Consider the following 20,633-nt stretch of genomic DNA (forward strand, 5'->3'; position numbering starts at 1 on the left):
ATCTAGGTATTCCCTTTTGGTATATTTGGCCTGTAAGTGTCTTTCTACAATTACTGCCACTGTAAAAATTGAAATTGATTTTGTTTTTAAAATTAGATTTCTTTCCTTACGGTGTCTGCAATAATATGAAATACTAGTATTCTATGAACTCAACCAGGCACTCAATTTAAATTTAAGATACAGGTTTAACTTTGTTGCTAGGAGTTGAAAAAGCTAATAGATGACATTAGTGTAGTTTCTCAACCATACTGTTTTTAATTTTATGTAGTTTATTTTTATAAACATTTTTCACTTTATGGTCCTTTATAAAATCAGGAGTTGTGATATTTGGGGAACTAAATGAATAAAGAATTGCATACATTGGATAAAGGCTTCATGGGACTGAATTTATCTTGAAATGAGAAAAGAAACACAACACAATCCTCAATTTTACCATAGATTGTATTTCCGGGAAAAGGCCCCAAGTTCAAATGATGTGAGTGAATACCCATTTTCCCAAGAACCTTAGTTTTAACAATACTATCTGATTCGGTCTTTCGATTATGTCTTGTGCATCGTCAAATATTTAATTAACAACACGTGAAATACCTTTACAAGGTACATCAATGACTGGTGCCTTCTGATGTATTTTGCATGGCACACTTTTTCTTTCTTCGTTTTACAAAAGTGTACCATCTGCATTTACAGCGATCATCTCTTCTTTAGAGTTCCCCTCCAAACCTAAAAGGGTGAAGACATTTCATGTGACACGGAAACACATAAGTGAGTAAATGAAGACAAAGGAAAAACTGTCATACATCTATTTCAAACAAATCTAAGGAGAAAGAACAGCTTCACAAGGATCATAGAATTTGGAAATGTTTTTCTGAGAGTGTTACTTTTATTTTAAATCCGAGTAGTACATGATTTTGTTGATAAGGGCAGATAGTTTCCTTGTCCTGAGAAGGAGTGGTCCCCAGCCCCATCCTCTCCAGGAGCAATTCCCACTGCCCTCTGCAACTCTTTGCTTTCCTTTTCTCTTTAATGTTTTAGAATCATTGTTTTATCCTTCATACTGTGAAATCTCATGATGATATAAGTCTTAGTCGTGCTCGAGAATCAGTGCGTGCCATTTGAGAGAATTTATGTCACTTAATTAATATCTATTTTTGAAAACTTTTAAAAATATTTTTTATGTTTATTTTTGAGAGAGAGAGAAAGAGAGAGACACCGTGAGAGCAGGGAGGGACACACAGTAAGAGACCCAGAATCTGAAGCAGGTTCCAGGCAGTCAGCACAGAGCCCGATGTGGGGCTCGACCCCACGAACCATGAGATCATGACCTCAGCCAAAGTCAGATGCTGAACCAACTGAGCCACCCAGGCACCCCTAAAACTTTTGACAGCTTTATTGAGATACAATTCATATACCAAAAAATTCATCTATTTAAAGTGAACAATTTAAGTGTTTCGTATAATCACAGAGTTGTCAAACTACTACCAAAATCAATTTTAGAATATTGTCATCATCCCCCAAAGAAACCTGTAACCATGAGAACTCACTTCCGATTTACCCTCAAACTTCCAGCTCTTGCCAGTCACTAACTGATCTACTTTCTGCCTTTATGCATTTGCCTGGACATTTTCTAGCAATGGAATCATGCAGTATGGGATTATCTGTGATTGGCTTGTCAATTTCTACAAAACAGGAAGCTGGGATTTTGATAGAGATTGTGTGGAATGTGCAGATTGATTTGGGGGGTGCTGCCCATTAATTGCTGTTAATATCATAGCGTTATTAATTCTTCCCCAATCCATGAACATGGGGTATATTTCCATCACGTAGTTTATTTTCATGGTGCTTTTGTAAATAGAGTTATGTTCTGAACTTCATTTTTGGGTTGTTCATTGCTAGTATACAGAAAAGCAGTTGATTTTGGTATTTTGGTCCTGTATCCTGCAATCAGCTGAACTCATTCTAATAGTTTTTATATGGATGTTCTGTCATTTTCTTAAAAAAAAAAAATAGCTTTTGTCTCTCCATCTTCTGTGTTCTTTCTTTCTGGAATCCCTATCCCTCATATCGAATCTCGAATGGATTCTCTGGTGTTCTTATTCTGTGTATGTGTCTTTTTTCTTCCACTTTCTGGAGGATTTTGTTAGCTTTACCTCCCCACACTTGTGTGAAAATATTTATTTCTGCAAACATCATTTGAATATTTCAGAATCCTTCCTTGTCTTTATTCCTTGTCATAACATTATTTTCTTGATTATATAATCTTCTTATTACCTAAATATTATAGGTCACTGAATTATCTTATATATCCCCAATTTTCCCCCTTTGGGTTTGATTCCATGTGCTTTGGTTTCCCTTATTAGTGCTTGATTGACTTTCCTCATGAAGCTGTACAGTCTTGATCAGACTTGATCATGTGTCCAGAGTTTGGAGGTACAGTGAGCCTGCGTGGGCTGAACCTCTATGGGCAGACAGTGGATACGCTCTCTTGGGCTGTTCAGTTTCTCCAGAGAGGATTCTTTTGGTCTCCTGTTGGATTTTGACATGGGGCTAAGACTGGAGGAAGTTAGTGTAACCCCCTTGCTGGTGTGCTGGCAGCTGGGCAGAGCAGACAGTCGTTGCTCATCACTAGATTTTCTCAGCAGAGTGGCTCCTGCCCCCCATGCAGAGAGTAAACACGTGGTCCCTTGCCCAGGAGTGAGCGGGTGTGTCCCCTTGGTGGACATGCCGGGAGTCAGCAGGCCACATGTTGAAGACATCAGTGTTCTTGATTTCCACCTCATGTGTAGCCTTGCCTTCTGAGTCTTCCTAGGGTTCTGTGCCAGGAATCAGCACCCCCTTCCTGCATGATCACCCCCTTCCTGCATCCGGGCGCTCAGTAACCACTCATGCTTCCCTTGTCTGCTTCCAGAATTCTCTTGTCTTTCCTTGTGTCCCTTCTCTCTTTGTTCATGTAAGTTGTGAATTAAAAGGTGTTCTTTATTATCAGCTTAATGCGAGGGAACAGGGCTGAATGCATGTGTTAGATGACTTTGAATTCATCCTGAAGAAGCCCCTCGGTACATTTTCACAAACCTCATCTCTACAGTGACTTTGAAGGAATCTTTGGGCCAGTGAATGGCATTTTGAGGTACTCCTGTGTTACCTTTGTGGACTCCCTATTTGTCTTTTTTAAATTCCTCATAGCAAATAGAACCCTTACACATTCCGCTTGTGGCTTTTCCCTTTTGAAAACAGAAAGGTTAAAAAAAATGAAAACACAAAGGTTTCATGAATCCTGGAGCCTTCACTTTGATTGGACCAAGAACTCCTCCATTCAAGTCTTAGCTCCCTTTGAAATGGAGGGCTGTGCTGTTACCTCCCTTTCTCTCTATTTCTGGTGTCCATATTGTTGCTTTATAGTATTGGTTCTTTGGCTCGAACGCCCCCCAAAATGCAAGTCGTTGGGAATTTGCTAAGCCATTCATCTACCCACCTTTACTGCGATTCTTGTCTAGTGTCCCTGAGCACTAGATCATACATGTCGTTGGGGGATTCCTTTTTCTTTACTCTTTAATGATGATTATGAGCTAGGTTTGTTTTCATCACTAGAGTTGAAGCTTCAGCATCTCAATAACAGTTTAAACTCTCTTCAGAGGCCTCGCCTTGGTGAAAACATGTTTAAAACTCTTAGCAAGTCGTCACTGGTAGTCAGCAAGCATGATCCCAGATTTAAGTGGAAGTCTCGGGCCACTCAGATCTGGAGCCTGCCCTCCACACTCAGTGCTCCTGGGTCACTGTTCACAGCTCTCACAGCGTCCGTGGTTTGGAGCTGTCCTCAAGTCCCTTGGCATTTAAAGCACTTGGAAGAGAATTATAATTTCTCCCTCTGCCATGTGTCCCAGAGAGAAGAGATGCCCTGCATGCAAAGTGTGAGCTCCAAGGTCATGTGAACCATTTTTATCTTGCTGATGGAACCCCCAAGAGCAATTTCATATCTTACCTTTAAGTCATGCGGCTAAGTCTTTCTTCATTACATAAAGAAGGCACTCCTTCTCAACTCCTCCAGGCCAGGCATTAAAACCCTTGGATTGTTCCTTGTAATTGATGCACTTGCCCTTAGACCTTAAACTAGACAGAGTTGGCAAAGGTACTGTGTAAAAGGTAGGTCTCGCCCTCAGTTCCCATTCTCCAACATCTGACCTTTCTTAAAAAATCCTTTGACCCCATATCCCTCAGTGACATCTGATGTTCACCCACCTGCCACAGAATGTCCCCGCCTCCACCGCCAATGCTTTGTTCTGCCTGTCTTTTCTCCCCATCCCCTGTCCTACGGGCCACCTTCCCGGTGCACTGGGAGCCCAAGCAGATTTAACTGGAGCATTGAGAGTAGTTCTAGGAGGTCAGTGGTAAGCTCAGTCCGGGACTTGAGCAGTGCACAGCAGTAACCACATCTTTGTGGACAGGACTGCCCGAGGATAGGATTTTTGAGGATCGGGAAGCAGAAAACACAGAACGCAGGGACAGGAATGGTTGGTCCCTGCTGTCAGATGACCTCTACTTCTCTCAGGACCACCTTTTAAAATATTAATATAAATTTCAGTTTATAAAGGTAATCTGGCTTTGTTCTCCGACCCCCAAGGACTCCCTGGTTTGCTTGGCTTTCCTAGTTGTTCCTTAGATTTGTTTTCTTTCTTGTGCTGTATTCTTTATATTGCTGAACTACGTATATGTAATCATCTCCAGGTTTGTTCCTCAAGCATTTTCTCATGTTATTAAAATAGTTCATATTTGCATAGTTAATGCTTAATGTTTCAGAGGTTGCATGACATTTCATGATCACGCTGTGGTCTGGTTGCCTGATTTCGCACATAGCGATTCAGGATACCCATTTCAGCCAGAGCTTCGGATAAACAATAAATGGGTATTTATTAGCGTTGGCATATGGATGGCCCACGCGATATTTTCAGTGCAGTGTTTCGGACGTGCTTATTTCCTGTTGTGTATCTGAGATTCAGATGAAACTGGGCATTTTGTATTTCATCTTGCAATCCTACAACATATCCTATTACCCAGTTTTCTTGTTGCACATGCAGATGTTTTCAGCGATGCAGCAGACATCTTTAGGCGTAAACGTTCATATTTTTGAATGACTTCCTTTGGTGGATTGTTAGCAGTATCATTACCAAGGCGATGAGTGTTTTTTTTTCCCCAAGACTTTTCAAACCTATTGCCAAATCGCTTTTTAAAAAGGTTATAGCAATTTATGCTCCCACCAGCAGTGCAGAAGAGTGCTCACTCCCTGCACCCTTGCTAACATTATCATCCCTTAAATACTTCTTTGCTAGTTTGGCAGGCGAATAATGGTATATCATTTTCATCTCTGATTACTAATGAAGTTCACATTTGTTGTTTCTCAGGCCTTCTCTGTCCTGATTTTTAAGTTTTCTGCAGCCATATCCTGACTTCTCTGCCCCTACTTTGCATTGCTTTGAGGTCTCAGGAATTATGTCTTGTTTTTACTTATTTACCCATTTTACTCAGCCGCTGGGGCTGGGACTGGGTCCCCATGCTCCGGGTTCAGGATGCACTCTGCACAGTCACCACTAGCCTACCTGCCAGCCCATCAATTGTGCAAAAGTAAAAGCTTCCTGTGAGTTCTCAGTGCATTTCAAATAAATCAATTAAAAAGCATAGGATAGTAATTTTCTTTCGAGCCTGCAGAATGAAAGTTTTCTTTTCATCACTCCCTCCCATTTCTGCTTCTAGTTTCTGGCTGGTTTCAAATACAGCAGCTTCTGTAGCGATCCCTGAATCCAGCTCCAGAAATCCTCCAGGCGACCGCATGGGGCTCCGCTGGGTTCACAAGAGCAGTGGGGCTTCGCGGTCGCTGCTTTGCGTCCCTTTGGAAATACGGGTACCCCATGTGTGGGACTCCATTCCAAAGGCCGTAGGGAACATGTCTATGGATTTCAGCAGGCATAGCACCCCATTCCTCTTGGGGGCCAAAGCTTCAGTTTAGACGAGGGCTGAATTAGCGAGATTTGCTTCCGCTAAGAAAGTCTGAAGGGGACAAATGCTCTGGAATATTTCCGTAGGTGGAACGAAGAACACATCTGCACCTCCTGGCCTTTTGACCTCTAACTCATGGAGGAGCCCTGCCTCTGTCCCCTTCCCTGGGCATCCTCCCAATTAGTCCTCGTAACTGTAGAATAAGAGGCCATTGGCTCGCCTTCTCCGTGACGTTCTCATGCAAAGCAAAGTCTTCCCGACTGGCCATTTGCATATTCCCAGGACTGGCTTTGCGGAAGTTGTTGCCTTGTCTTCATTTCTTCATTCCTGCATCACGTCAGTTGCCCCAGCCTTGGCCTTGCATGGCGTTTTCAGCATTACATGGCAGTCTGCTGCCTACGTTGAGTATCTCCGTATGCCTCCCGAGTGTCTGGCCAGAATCCGGATGCACTGGTTTTTCTCCTCCGTGCTGCTCACTACTCGTGCAGTTGACATTCTCAGAATAGTGCTGGGGTTCTGCTTTTCTTTCTACTTTCGGTGTGATACTTTAAGTTAAGTACATAGGTATACTGCATCTAATTATATACATAGCTGGCTTTGTGATTTCCGGCAATTCTAATGTGAAAGTCCCCATTGTTTAACCATTTTGACCTGCAGAAAATTAATTTGAGCCCCTGCCAGGTGCATCTTGGCCAATAGAGGCCTCTTCTTGCTCTAGAAAAGCCCCGTGTCTCCTGAGGAAGAGGCCGGCCACAGACAGCTGCGTCAGGGAGGAAAGTGGGGCATCGTGTGTGGCCGCCTTTGCCTTTCCTCACCCTCCTGCCACCTTCTCGGTTGCCTGTAGAAGTGCGGGAAAGTCAGCCTCCAGATCACGTTGACCATCAGCAGCAGCCTCAGATTTCTCCGAAAGAGAATTAAAATGTACATCTGGACACGAGGAAAGAAAGTAGCTCAGCGACCGAGTTCCCGCCTTCGGCTGGTAGCACTGGGTTTACATCCACTTTTGCCATTTACTCATTTAGAGGGGAACACTCAGCCCTCTGTCTCACTGCCTGTGAAATGGGTCAAGAAGAGGATCTGTGGTGTGGTGGAATGGGCCTCAGCATGGCACTTGACACACGGTGGTCGGTCAACACTTAATGGTATGAAGACCGTTATCCAAAATGGCGTCTCCAAAGAGGAAGGGAGCTACAAAGGCAGCTTCTCTTGAGCTCAGGACGATGCCAGATATTTACAGATTTCAGAAGTTCTTATTCATAGACATTTTGCCATTTTCCATATCACTCCTCCAGTGGAAAACAGGCATTCTTCAGCTCTTTCTCTGAATACCAACATGGAATCAAAATCTCAACAGTTACGGTCATTCGCAAAGAATTTATGTTTCTATGCAAATGGAGGATACCATATTGTCATTCTTGTATTTGTTCAATTTGTGTCATGCATCCTTTGAGGACTCATTCGGAAGCATACATGTATACTACAGAAACAAAATGGATTGGGAAAAATACTGGACTGTAACATTTCACTGTAGAATATTAGTCCAGATGAATACAAGCGCATTTGGGTATTTGAGTAGACTGCTTGTATTGGTGGGGTTGGTAAAAACACGCAGTTTGGGAACTCATTTAAGAGGGCAAAATTAGGGTATGTCTGAATGTATGTCTCCTCCTGTAATTGGACCAGACTTGTACTGGTTGAATGGGAGAAAACATGTGCCCTCTGTTTCTTAAAATGTCATTAGTTGAGGGGGAAATCTAGAAAAGCAAGGAAGGTTTTTAAGATGTCAGCAGCCATGACCCCCCCAGAAGGGATAAATTGCACCCAGTGGTAACATGACCACGTGGCCCTCTGCCCACCCACCAGGCCCCTTTGCCGCACACACCTGCACGCATGCGCACTCACACGCCCACGCCTACGCCCACACCCAGCCGCACACATACTGGCTGCCTCTTCCTCAGCTGCTTAGCCCTGTTCTTTTCTCCGTGACTTGATTCTGTGTGTTGGCTTCTGTTTTCCCTCTTCCTCTTCCTTTTCTCCCAGCTCTGTCTGCCGGGAGAAACCCTCCTCTCTCCCACTTTACATTCTGATGAGCCTGCGTGCCTCTTCACATTCTTCTTGTGGAAAAGAATTGGACCATAACTCGTCGTGGAATCGGTGGTGATTGCCTCCAAATTGGCCAAGGGGGACACAGGCCGATTTTGAGAAATAAAAGGCCTCTCTCTGCCGTGGCCCAAGAGGAAGGGCTGCACACACATTTCGCCTGGTAATAGGAGCAGCAACTTTGCGCAGAGCACAGAAGTGTCAGTGGTTTCAATCTTGTCCTTAAATTTTGCATATTTAATGCAAAAATATTTAAAGCTTGTTTTTCCAGCCTAGACAGCCATGTGTCAGGAAGCGTTTAGTGCAGTTAGAGAGAAGGAAATAGAGCAAAGTTAAGATGGTGAGGTCGGAAGTGACCGGTCCTCACAGGGTGGCCAGCCAGCCAGGGTGCCAGAGCTCGGGGACCACCCCGCCCCCACCCCGCTGCTTCTCTGTGACAGTTTTGCCCCCAGACTTTTAGCCGATACCAACTTTCCCTGTTACTCTCTAGAATGTTGTTCTAATTGTACCGTCTGATTCCTTTACAGGGAAACTTCGTGGCTTGTATGACAGCTATTTTACGACAAATGGAAGATTATCACTACGCCCATTTGATCAAGACTTTTGGAAAAATGAGGACAGATGTTGTCGTGAGTGTAACTTTGTTTTTCATATAACCATGGGGGGGCCAGCATTATAGGCAAAACACTGGTGTGAAGCTTTTCATTTTGAAAGTGATTTTGCACGGAGACTGGGCTCCGATTGATTTGAGAAGCCACCTGGCAGGGTCTCACTGAAGTCATTTCTCTAAGAAGATGCAGGTCCCGACCCACAGGTCCGTTTCTCATGCTGAACTGGGGAGGGACCTAGCATGTCAGGCCAGAAAGAGCTTTCTTCTTGATGGGTTCCCTCTCCTGTGCTCAGGGGTCACTAAAGATGTGGAGATGTCCCAAGGAGAGCCTTCCGGTAACTCCTGTTTGCCTATTGACTGACTTCTCAATAGCAGAAGCCAGAAAGCCTTTTCAGCTTTAAATTATAGTCTGGTATTAATTAGCTCCAATCATGGGAGCTCATCAGCATTTCTCCTAATAATCCTCTGGTCGTCCTCAATATAACTATGATACAGCTTAATTAGGAGCAGCCTTCTAGAGGGGAAGTTAGCACTTAGGAACCACTCCCTAATGACCTGGGATCCCACGGCCATATGGCAGATGCTTCCACAAAGCTGCAACTGAGATCTCAATTAGCTGTTGACCTCAGTTCTAGAGTCTAGTAACACAGATTTCATTTTGGAGACCCTTGGATTCCTCTAGGGCATGACAAACGCTGCTAGTATTTCCTGGACAAGGTCAGTTACACTGCAGCCATTGGTTGATTGGGCAAGATTGGTTACCGTGAAATCCCCCTTACTAAGGGAAGAGCACAGGAATGCATTTAATGGTTTTTTTTCAAAGGATTATTTATAATAAAAAATGTTCTTATTAATTGTTGCCACTGTATGTGCGTGTGTACATGTGGATGCACCTCTGTGTGTGTGTGTGTGTGTGTGTGTGTTGTGTGCATGTGCATATTTAAATTTCTAAGGGGACAAAAAGGAATCTGCACCTTAAAATCGTAGCAGATTTCCTTAAATAGAAAGCGAAGGAGCAAGAATATATGTGTGTACGTGTATGTGTGTGTCTCTGGGTGTCTAGTTCTTTTCAAAAACATGAACACGCAGTTTAAACTCGGGGTCTGCACATGGAAGGGTGTGTGTTACATTTATACCCCGCCATGGTTGAGCAGTCACAGTGCAGTGAAATCGCACTGGGTACATGCGATGTTCCATGTCCCCGGTGAATCTTCTCTGGATCCCTCGGTCACGTTTGGGTCAACGAAAGGGTAGTTGTAGCTGAAACTATGTGAACATTTTCCTAGCTAGCCTTCCAGACTGAAGAACATGGTTTTTCAAGTGAGAAGCATCACCCATCCTGAATAATTAGGATCCAATTAATAATTTGCCCTTTATCAGAAGAGTCCTTTGCTCACAATCCACACGTGCAAATCGTTAAACATATTTCATCTCAGCTATTAAGAGGTGCTGTTGGTAGAGAACCTTTAGAGTAGTGTGAAAAGTGATGTTACAAAATGGTTCTTAAAAATGACTATAGTTTGCTCAATTCCAAGCGAGTACTCTCTCTCCTTGCACAGAGCAGACGATCAGATACTTACTCCATGTTATGGTCCTGATTTCCCCAGAGATTTTTTTTTCCCTTAGATGCAGCAGTTCAGAAAATCAATTATTTGCAGACGATTTGATTTCCGTTATAAAATGGCATTTGTGGTTTGGATATCAGGAATTCACACTGCAAGGATGGTCGACCTATTTTATTGTTGTTAATCTGTCGGAACCTTTGTAAAATGTGTTCCTATCCATTAACTATACATAGAAAGTATTTGATTGTTTTTCTACTCTGACAACCATTCGCAAAAATAAGAGATCATTTTGTGTTAAATAACTGGAAGTTAGTTAGTGCTGCAGTCAGAAAACAGCCCAGACCATTTTCTCAAAACTACTTCCTTATAACGAGTGCTGCTTCAGGTTTTCACATTTAGCCCTTTTTTGGTTGGATGAATGATTCCCGTACAAAATCGCAGTTACTATCAAGACCAAAGTCACATGCCTCAGAGCTGTTAATTTTACAGTCTCTCAAATGGCCACTTGGACCTTAAGACAGCGAGAGGCTGGAGCACAGCATGAGATAGATAGACTGATCCAGAAGGAGAAAGAACCGACACGTTGAGTTCCGAACTGTCTCACAACAGAGCGATCTCTGTAGCGTGGTGAGCCTCCCAGTAACACAGTGGAGGTGCCGGGCGGCTGGCTGTTCCGTGTCCGGTGGCAGAATCAGTAACACCAGGAGAGAACTCCCTCAGTGTCCACAGTAAGGTCGGAGGTGATGCGGAGTGCCCCGGGCCTTCCAGGGAAGAGAGCCATCTTGGTGTTTGTTCCAAATTTCCCAGTAGGTGGCCTTGATGACACGCCTATTGAGTGACCGAATGAGCAGCGTGGCATATCCGAGGATGGTACAGGTAGAAGTGACGCTCGCTGGTAGAACCCGAGTGCTGTGGCCCTCTCGCGCCCCACCTTGGACTCGTGGCAGGCCGCGTGTCCCTGAGCAGCCCCACCTGCCCCCGTGGCCTCTCCACTCCTAGGTTCTTTTTTCTAATTTTTTTTAATGTTTATTTATTTTTGAGAGAGAGAGACAGAGACAGAGACAGTGTGAGCGGAGGAAGGGGCAGAGAGAGAGGGAGACAGAGAATCAAAGCAGCTCCAGGCTCTGAGCTGCAGGCACAGAATCCGATGTAGGGCTCAAACCCGTGAACTGCGAGAGCATGACCTGAGTTGAAGTCAGATGTTCAATGGACTCAGCCACCCAGGCGGCCCTCCTCTTCTGGGTTCTCATCTAAAGAAGTCGAGTTGACAGACCTGTGAGCAAGCAGGTCCCTCTGTCTGGAATGTCCTCTTCCCTTACCTGCAGCTTCAGTCCCACCCCTTTGGGGGACCCTGACCTGACACCTGCCCTGGTCTCACCAGACAGACACATGCCCTTTGCTCCTTCTTCCTTCCCTTGTCCGCCTCACTCAACCATCAGCCCGTACCGAGGTGGTCGTGACGTCTCACACCCGGTAGCAGTGAGTGCGGATGTTCATGGGGGTTAGAAAGCAAGGGCATTGGCAGGTGACTGTCCACACCCAGGAAACATTCTGCTGTTGGTGAGCCTTGAGCGCCATGGAAACAGCCACCAGGGGGTGAACTGCAGCCTGTGTGGATGGCATCCTGAGTGGGAGGAAGAGCCTTGTGCTGAACACATTTTTCTACTTTTTGTGACCATTTCCTTGTATATGAGGCCGTAATGCAGGTCCTCTTCCCTGGATGGTGAGTCTGGGGGCTACAGAGCCCTTTCAGAGTGGATTCCCTCAGTAGCTATTTATTGGACACCAACTTTGTGTTAGCACAATAGAGGAAGTCATGGGCAAAGCAGATGGCTCCTTTGCTCATGGCCCTACAGTCTGGTGGAGAGCATCGCAGCTAATCTTTCCAGACCACTCCAAGTACCCGTGCTGTAAAGTCACGGTCCTTGTAAAGTAGCCAGACTGGACTGGGTTGGGTGGTCAAGAAGCCTCCCTTACATAGGTCAGGACTGTGGAGTATTGAAGAGAAGAAGGAAGAGCTGTGCAGTTGTTGGGGGGGAGGTGCCTCATATATAGGAGCCTGTGTTGGGGGAAGGCTCTTGCTGGGCGAAAGCAGTACCAGGGATGAGATGAGCCTGGACAGAGGCTGGGATGTCAAACCGCATGGACCCTGTAGGCCAAGCTGAGAAACACTATGTTCTTTGCTTGTGCATTTTCAACTTTCTCCACCATTTGTTTGCTATTTTTCTCAGAATTGTTTTAAAATTAGTTTTCAAACGTTTATTTATTTATTTTTTTTGAGTACACTTTTTGAGATAATTATAAAGTCACGTGCGGCGGTAAAAAGCTAACACAGAGAGGTCTGTGTACTCTGTACCCACTTTCCCTGGTGGTCACATCTCACGGAACTATAGCACCGAGTCAAGACCCAATGCCAGCATTGATGGAGTCCATGGCTCTCATGCGTATTCCCCCAATTTTGCGTGTGCTCTTTCCCCTATTTATCATGAAAAAGTTCAAATGTATGGAGAAGCTAAAAGAATAGCACAATGACCCTCCCTATCACCCAAACCACTAGTAGTAAGCACTGAGCGGTATCTGCCTTCACTGTGTCTCTGTGTGTCACCTGCTGTGTGGCCGAATCCTGTAAGTGTGTGAGAACCAGGCTTCTCCCTGGTGCTTCAGCAGACCTCTCTCATGAGTGGAGACCTTCTCCAAGGGCCTCATTGCCTTTCTGGAACATAGCAACCATGCCCTCATCGATACTGTCGGCATTCCGACTTTCTCAATTCTTCCCAGTCTTTCTTGTCTTTCCCTAGGGGCTTCTGCAAATCAGGATCCAGCGCGCATTCACTCATTACATGTGGTGGTGCCTCGTTCATCTCTCTTTTTTTTTCTAGAACAAGTGCCTCACCTTGTTTTTTTTTTTCTTTCTCTGTGCTGCTTTGGGATGCCTTTCAGTGTGTTCTCCATCCCTCTGTATGTCCTGCAGACTGGAAGGTTCGCCTAAAATTCAAGGTCATCCTTTTGGCAAGGGTGCTTCAGAGCTGATGTTAAGTGCTCTTTGATGTTGTGCCCACTGGGAGGCTGGGGATGCCAAGCTGAACATTATTGACGAGAAGTTTGATGGCTTGGTTGACAGCAGGTAACAGCCTCATCTCCCCGTTGTGAAGATATGTACCCTGTTGCAATCAGCATGTAATCTTTGGGTGATACTTCAGCATCCATGAAACGTTGGCAGATATCCAGTCCCCTGACAGTTCTTCACCTGAAGAGTGTAGCATCTGTTGAGGGTCCTTCTCTGAAACAGTTATTTCTTTGGCATAGCAGACTTTCTTACTTCTGGGAGTCACAGTATTTTGGCTTTAATCTAAGAACATTGGGAACCCACTGGGGCTGTGGCTAAATGGGAGGCTGGGAAGTGTTGGTGCCTTGACCAGATTCACAAGTTGACAAGGCCATGCTGGATCCAGGGTGGGGATCAAGAGGGACAATAGTGGACACAGGTAGACTAGCTAGGAGTCCTTGTGGCAGTTCAGGTGAGAGAGGTTGGCCATTGATTCGAGTGGATGGGGTAGGGATGGATAGAAGCAGATGGATTTATGACATGGAGATTTTGCCCGTGCGTTGATGCCCTGTGTGAGCTGCCCCCTCATGGGGTGGGCATCCTGTACCCCATAACAATCAAACAGAAGAATGCAGCAGAAGTGCATTGGCACTGAACACTGAAATTTTCACAAAATACCTCGTTTTAGTCCTCTGTCTCCCCTTGTTGACTTGCAGCTTCCAGCCTGATAGTCTGATAAGCCTCATCGGCCATGGTGGGGACCATTGCCGTGCCGAGTAAATTATGCAGACGGACAAGGACGCCTTTGCAGAACCTCATCCTCCACAATACGCAGCGTTTTGTCTGATCAGCAAAGTACCAACATTGAACAGCTGAGCCATACTAATGAAGTATGGGACTGTGTTTCCTAGAAAAAAAAATAAGGGAGTTGGGAAAATATGCTCCTCTTCCAGAATAATAAAACCCAGACCCTGTATCTCAATTATTAGGCTTTGAGGAGTGATCAGCAAGAAAGCCAGCAATTTCATGCAAATAGAGATGTGGCCAAATTATGGCACTCGGCCGGCCAAATGTGCAACCTGGTCATTAAAATGTGAAAGTCTTGGCGCAGTGGGGAAACTTGAGTGGTGAACTATGAGGGGCGGTTATGGACCTGGGGAGAGGTGCTGTTTCTTGTGTCAAGGTGCCCGGAGCACCCCTGGTTGGTGCGACTCTGGCCCTGGTGGTCACAGCTCGTGTGAGTAGAATCTGGAGGACATTGGGATGCCTTTTCTCTCTTGACTTTGTCTACGTCCTGAGCCTCTCCTCGACTGGGGGAAGTCTGTTGTAAAAAGTGGGGGGATCACGGTTGCTCCCCGATATCTTGGTCATGGTAGGGGGGCCCACAGCAGGCATGACTTGTCAGAACCCGGCATTGCTGTTAAGGTTGCCGTGAAAGTATTCAACTTTACACATTAGCTTATTGATGCTGTCAAATCGAGCTTGTACCTTTTTACGAGAAGCACTTGTTTCCAACTTTGCTAAGAATTGCTCTCTTGGCCATTTAACTTCCATTCGTCACCTTGGTCTTCACAGCCATTGCACCTAATTATGATTCCATAGATTAAATAAATGACAAACAGCCACTCATTGGGCAGTCTCTGACCATGACCTCATTTTTCTAAGTGGATGCTCTGTTGCTTTCCCCCTGCCCACCCCAGACCTTGAGGGAGCGTGCAGACCCCTGGGGATGTGTACTTTTCAGGATAAATGCTGGTTTTGTGCCAGTCAGCGCAGAACAGCTGCCAAGCCGTCAGGTTCACGAAATTCTCCTCCTTCTGACTGGCACAAGCTAGAGCCATTAGGAAAAGGGGTGTCCCTTCCTGATGCCAGGAGCACTCTTACTGGCGTGGAAGCAGAGTACGGGGCAGGGTGTGCGCCATGCAGAGCAGGGTATGGTGCCCAAGACAGCACAAGAATCACTGAGTAGCTTGTGGGTCGCAGTTGCTGGATAAAAGTGTTTGACTACACGACCTCATGGTCAGATGGTGGTGGCCAGCCGAACAGGTGCAGATGGTCAGGAGTTCCTGCCTGAGCCTTTCCCTTGTTCAATTACACTAAAAAAAGGGAATGGATGTTAATACCCCATATTCCACCCGACGAGCCCAGCTCATAATGAAAAATGAACTTAGAGTAAATATAAGAAATAGCTGCGACCTGCATGTGATGCTTGCAAAAAATCTATTTCCCTACAAGCAGAATGAATGCATATGGCTAACCTGAAAATCTACTCTTTATGACTATCGGAGAGACATTCCCAGGTGCTGTTTCCGAATAAACCCCCGAAAAAGCCATCGCAGATAGGAGGTGCTCAGGCAGACAGGAAGGTAGAAGTAATGCCCAGCTCCTGTGAAATACATCTTCATTACTTTCTAGAATGTTTTCATTCAGCCAAAAGAAAAAAAAAATGAGGTCATTTATACCATAATTATTCAAGGGGGATTGGTTTTCTCCTTTTTCTTGGTGGGCTGCTACAGCGTTCTGTTTCTTATTTCAGGATTTCCTGATGGAAACATTCATCATGTTTAAGAACCTCATTGGGAAGAACGTGTACCCTTTCGACTGGGTGATAATGAACATGATGCAGAATAAGTGAGTACGGGAAGAAAAGCTCTCACCCTTTCCGAGGTGCCTAATTCACATCTGGTGGGAACAGTGGTGTTGCCTGGATACCAGGGGGCTCTCCTACTGAGAACACATACTCCCCGTTCTGTGGCGCAAACAGTTGTTTGCAGAAACGGACCTGGAGAGTGGGTGGTTTCCTTGTGCCAACGCGGGGCCTTTCCCCCCTGGAGAAAGACGGGGCTGAGCCCTAGGGGCCGCCCCTCCCCCCAGCCTTTGTCAGAGGCAACCTTTGTCAAGGGTACCGTTTGCCATCAATCTGCCATCTTATTTTAATCACGTGTGCTATTAGCCCAAGTGTTTTCCACTCTGTCTCAGTTTTTGAAAGGTCTTTGCATTTCTCATAATTCAGCTTTAAACAGTGAGCATTTTCTTCATACTTATTAAATATTAATCCTGTGCCTGGGTTATCATTTCACTGCGAAGGCTCTGGGTTTACTTTCCAGCTCTTGTGTTCTCTCCTTCCTGTAAGCACCAGCCGTGATCATTGGGTTCTCAATCACGTGTGATTTCTGGAAGAAATTCCCGTTGACCTCTTTTTTTTTTTTTTCCCTTCTTTCTTACTGCATTTTTTATGGAGATAATTATAGATTCATAGGCAGCGTGGCCGTAAAAAGAAATAACAGAGAGATCTTGTGTATACTTTACCCAGGTTTCCTCGATGATAACATTTCCCAAGCTATCGCACGAGTCCGCTCCCAGGGTTTCAGCACGAGTAGGCTCACGGGTGTTACACAGATCTTCCATTGTACTTGTGCGTGTCCGTGGCGCCTTTTCTTGAATCCACCACCACAGGGTCCCTCTGTTGCCCATCGGTAACACACCCTTCTCGCCCCTCCACCACTACCCTCCCTAAACCCTGGCAACCCCTCATTTTTTTCTCCACTTCTAAAATTTCGGCATTTCCAATGTGATACCTAAATGGAATTCTACCGAATACAACATTTTTAGGATGGAGTTTTTTCACACCACTTAATTCCCTGGAGATTTGTACAGGTTGTGGGGCGCGTCGATAGTTTCTTCCGTTTCTTTGCTGAGGGGCATTTCAGGGTGTGGATGGGCCACAGATAGTTTCACCGGTCATCTGTTGGAGAATGGGTGGGTTCTTGCCAGTTTGGGGCTATTAAGAAGAAAGCTGCTATGAACATCCGTGCACATATTTGCATGTGAACGTAAGTTCGTTTCTCTGGCATAAGTGCCCCCGGGGTAGGTATGCTGGGTTGTATGGTAACTGTGTTTAGTTTTATAGAAGCCTACAGGCGATAGCTGTACATTGTACCTTCTCACAAGCCATGTAAGAATGATCCAGTGTTTCTGCATCTTGCCAGCATTTGGTATTGTTGCTATTTTTCGCTTTAGCCCTTGTGATAGATGTGTTGGGTGTCTCATCATGGTTTTGATTTGCCTTTTCCCTCCTGCAACAAACAATGGCTTGCCGTGTGATTGACCAAACCATAGACCTGGCTCTGTTGCTGAACAGAACCCCAAGCAGGCCCCGGCACGGAGTGGGGGAGGTGGTGGGTGTGGACTCTGTTCTCTACCTTGTGACCCCACACATGAACTTGACCTATGTCTCTCCTCCAGAGTGGCCATGGCCTGGCACCCAGCCTCGGCATTCCACACCCCTGGGGGGTACTTCTCTCTCAAAGGTCAGATGTAATTCACGCCCCAAAGTTGTTTGACTGTGTCTCTGATCCCAGGCAACCCACGGGGTAAATTGTCGAGGAAGATATGGCCACACAGTATTGATTTATGCTCTTTTATGATGAATGAGAGTCTGTTTTCAGTTTTAGCGTGATGACTGCATCGTTCTCTCTTCCTGCCGCTCTGCCCTCTGCCTCCTTCTGCTGGCACTGAAGGGTCTGAGCATCACCCCAGAACCGCGTGTGGGTGACAGACACGTGGTCTCTGGTTCAACGTGTGGCGCGCTGTGCTCAGCGTTTCCTTCTCCAGGTAGTCTGTCCGGCTTCTCCCGACATGTCCTGTTACTTCTACAGTGAGACGGTGCCTTGACCTACGGTGTCCGGAATCACGTGTTCCCTGTACATCAGTCTAGCCTCGTCCCTGTGTCCTTACTCACTAGGGCATCTGCGCAGCACCCAGTCGCATGACAGAGAGGCAGGTGTGTGGTGGCATCTCAGACCCAAGCCTTTGCATCTCCCCATAAGGAAGAGAGTCTTGTTTCGGGGACAGGGAATCTCTATAAGGGAGAAGCCATAGTTTGCTGTGTCTTCACAGCAAGGGGCCTGATGGACACTTGGGAGCAAAAACTCTTGTGTAGGTGATAAGAGAATTAAAGTCTGGGGACACCTGGGGGGCTCAGTAGGTTAAGCGTCCAACTCTTGATCTTGGCTCAGGTCATGATCCCCTGGTTTGTGAGTTCGAGCCCCGCATCAGGCCCTGAGCTGGCAGCATGGGGCCTACTTGGGATTCTCTCTCTCTGAACCTTCTCCTCTCTCTGAAAATAAATGATAAATAAACTTAAATAAAGCCTGGAGTGGGGAGTCCATCCTGTTATCTTGCTCAGGTGCATGTAGGCTGTGGCTCCAAAGGACATCTCGATAGTGGACACACGGTGATTATAAAATCCCTGTAGTCTCTGTCATGTTGTATATGAAATGTATAGGACGGCCTAAGCTCAAATGCTAGCACTCTGAGGCGAGGCCATCCAGCCCACAGCGTTCCCTCCAGCAGCGCTTCTAAGGATGAGCAGCATGTATGTGTGTTAAGTGCACCCATGGTGTGTGTGTAAGTGCACGCACACGTGTATGTGCGCATGCTCGTGGGAGAATGTTGGCACCAAGTAAAATCTCGTTGATTTCCAGAGATTCTGGCTGTGAGAGGCTCCAGCCCACGCAGGTCCCTGTCACAGCGGCCCCTTCTCCAGGAACACACCCCCCAGCCAGCCCACACGGAGAGGAATAAGGCACGAAGGAGGCATTGAGGTCAAAGTTTGGGCAGCAGTGATTCTCATCTTCCTTCTGGAATCCCCCTGCCCCCAAATGCCACCCCCTCTGTTGGGCCAACAGTGTTAGTTTTTGGAAGCTGAATCAGTTGAGTTTTGGAAGGAAGGGTATTGCCTCTGTGCACCAACTAGCTAAAACTTTACACTATCTCAGGTCACCTGGTTTAGTGACCCTGCAGTTTTCTTTGATTTTGCGTTTAAATGCCAGCTTCAGAATGAAGCATTTCTTCCTTTTTTTTTTTTTTGAATGCAGTCCTTCTTTGTGATGTGTTATGTGTTTGCCCCTAAGACTGAAGATGACTATGTGGCCACTTTCCATATGCCGGGCACCGCTGTGGGGACAGGCTAGTACTCATGCCCATAAAACCCACAGCAGCACTCTGAGACAGCTGGGTTTTTATGCCCATTTTACAGATGTGGAAATTGAGGCATAAAGGTTGGGTAACTTGCCAAAAGACACACGTCTGGGAATTGATGGGGCCAGAATTTACACCCAGAGCACGCCCTCTAAACCCCCTGCTACCTTCAATATGTCTCTTGTCTTTCAAACAGAATGTGGTTGTTTTTAACCCTGGTGTCCTTTTTTTTTTTTTTTTAGTTTTTTTTAAAATGTTTTATTTATTTTTGAGAGAGAGAGAGAGAGAGAGAGAGAGAGACCGAGCAGGGGAGGGTCAGAGAGAGAGGGAGACACAGAATCCAAAACAGGCTTCAGGCTCTGAGCTGTCAGCACAGAGCCTGACGTGGGGCTCAAACCCACGAACCATGAGATCATGACCTGAGCCGAAGTCAGACGCTTAACCGACTGAGCCACCCAAGCACCCCTAACCCTGGTGTCCTTTGAGTGGGACATTCCTGCAAGATTTCCTACGTATCAGAGTGAATGTTACACCTGAAAGTCAAAACATTCTTACTTAGCTTTCGTCGCGTGAAACATGTATGCTGTTGAAGAGGATATCATTTATTACTGGAGTCCTGTTGTAAACTTCTAGAAGAATAAAAGGTCCTTAACAGCACAATAAGATAATCTCCTATAGAAATTACATAGACGCCACATAGCATTGCTTCTATGCCATTACCTGTCTTTAAAAAAAAATCTATAACTTAATAGCTTGATACCTTCTGTGTCACCACACTTCCCTGCTCTTCCTCTTCCGGGCATGTATCAGAGACTTCTTGCCTCCACAGGATAAGCAGTGATTCCCAGAAGCTTCCAGGAGTCTGTATTAAAGTTTTAATTGCGCAGCTGGATATGGACAACCACAGCTTAGAAATGGACAAACTCAACCCCAGTGGTCTCCTAAGTATTTGTGTGCTTGTTACAAACGCACCATCCCTCAATACCTGGGGCTTCTTAAATGTAATTAAAGATGGTGCCCATCAGTTCTGGTGCAGCAGCTCGTAAATCAGGAATCAAAGTTATAGGATATAATGAATGTCCCAAGGACAGGAGTTACTTGGTTGCTGTGTTTAGGATAGCAACGGACTGGTGGTGGCCTGACATTATAGCTCTGCTCAAGGATCTGACAGTGCCAGATGGCAAGATGACATTTAAGATGAGCACGGTTCAGATATGGTAAAAGTGTGCTTGCCTGTTATCCAGAAGGGCTTTAATTCCTCCCCGAGGGAGGCAAAGGCTAAGTCTCCTTGTCAGATCTGAGGCTGTATTGGAAGCAGAGACCTTCACCATGAGTCTTGAAGTGC

The 20,633-nt window shown here is 45.7% G+C and overlaps 1 protein-coding gene across 1 annotated transcript in view; it reads left to right on the forward strand.

The window, feature by feature from the left end:
• The window catches only part of DOCK1 (dedicator of cytokinesis 1), a 462,145-nt gene that overhangs the window by 258,860 nt on the left and 182,652 nt on the right, over positions 1–20,633 (forward strand). Inside the window, exons 28-29 of the mRNA XM_077762917.1 lie at positions 8,613–8,714; positions 15,843–15,937. Coding sequence (XP_077619043.1) covers positions 8,613–8,714; positions 15,843–15,937 — 197 coding nt within the window. The remainder of the gene's footprint in view (positions 1–8,612; positions 8,715–15,842; positions 15,938–20,633) is intronic.

Source organism: Crocuta crocuta, unplaced genomic scaffold (assembly GCF_008692635.1).
Source record: "Crocuta crocuta isolate KB4526 unplaced genomic scaffold, BGI_CrCroc_1.0 scaffold466, whole genome shotgun sequence".
Classification (NCBI taxonomy): domain Eukaryota; kingdom Metazoa; phylum Chordata; class Mammalia; order Carnivora; family Hyaenidae; genus Crocuta; species Crocuta crocuta.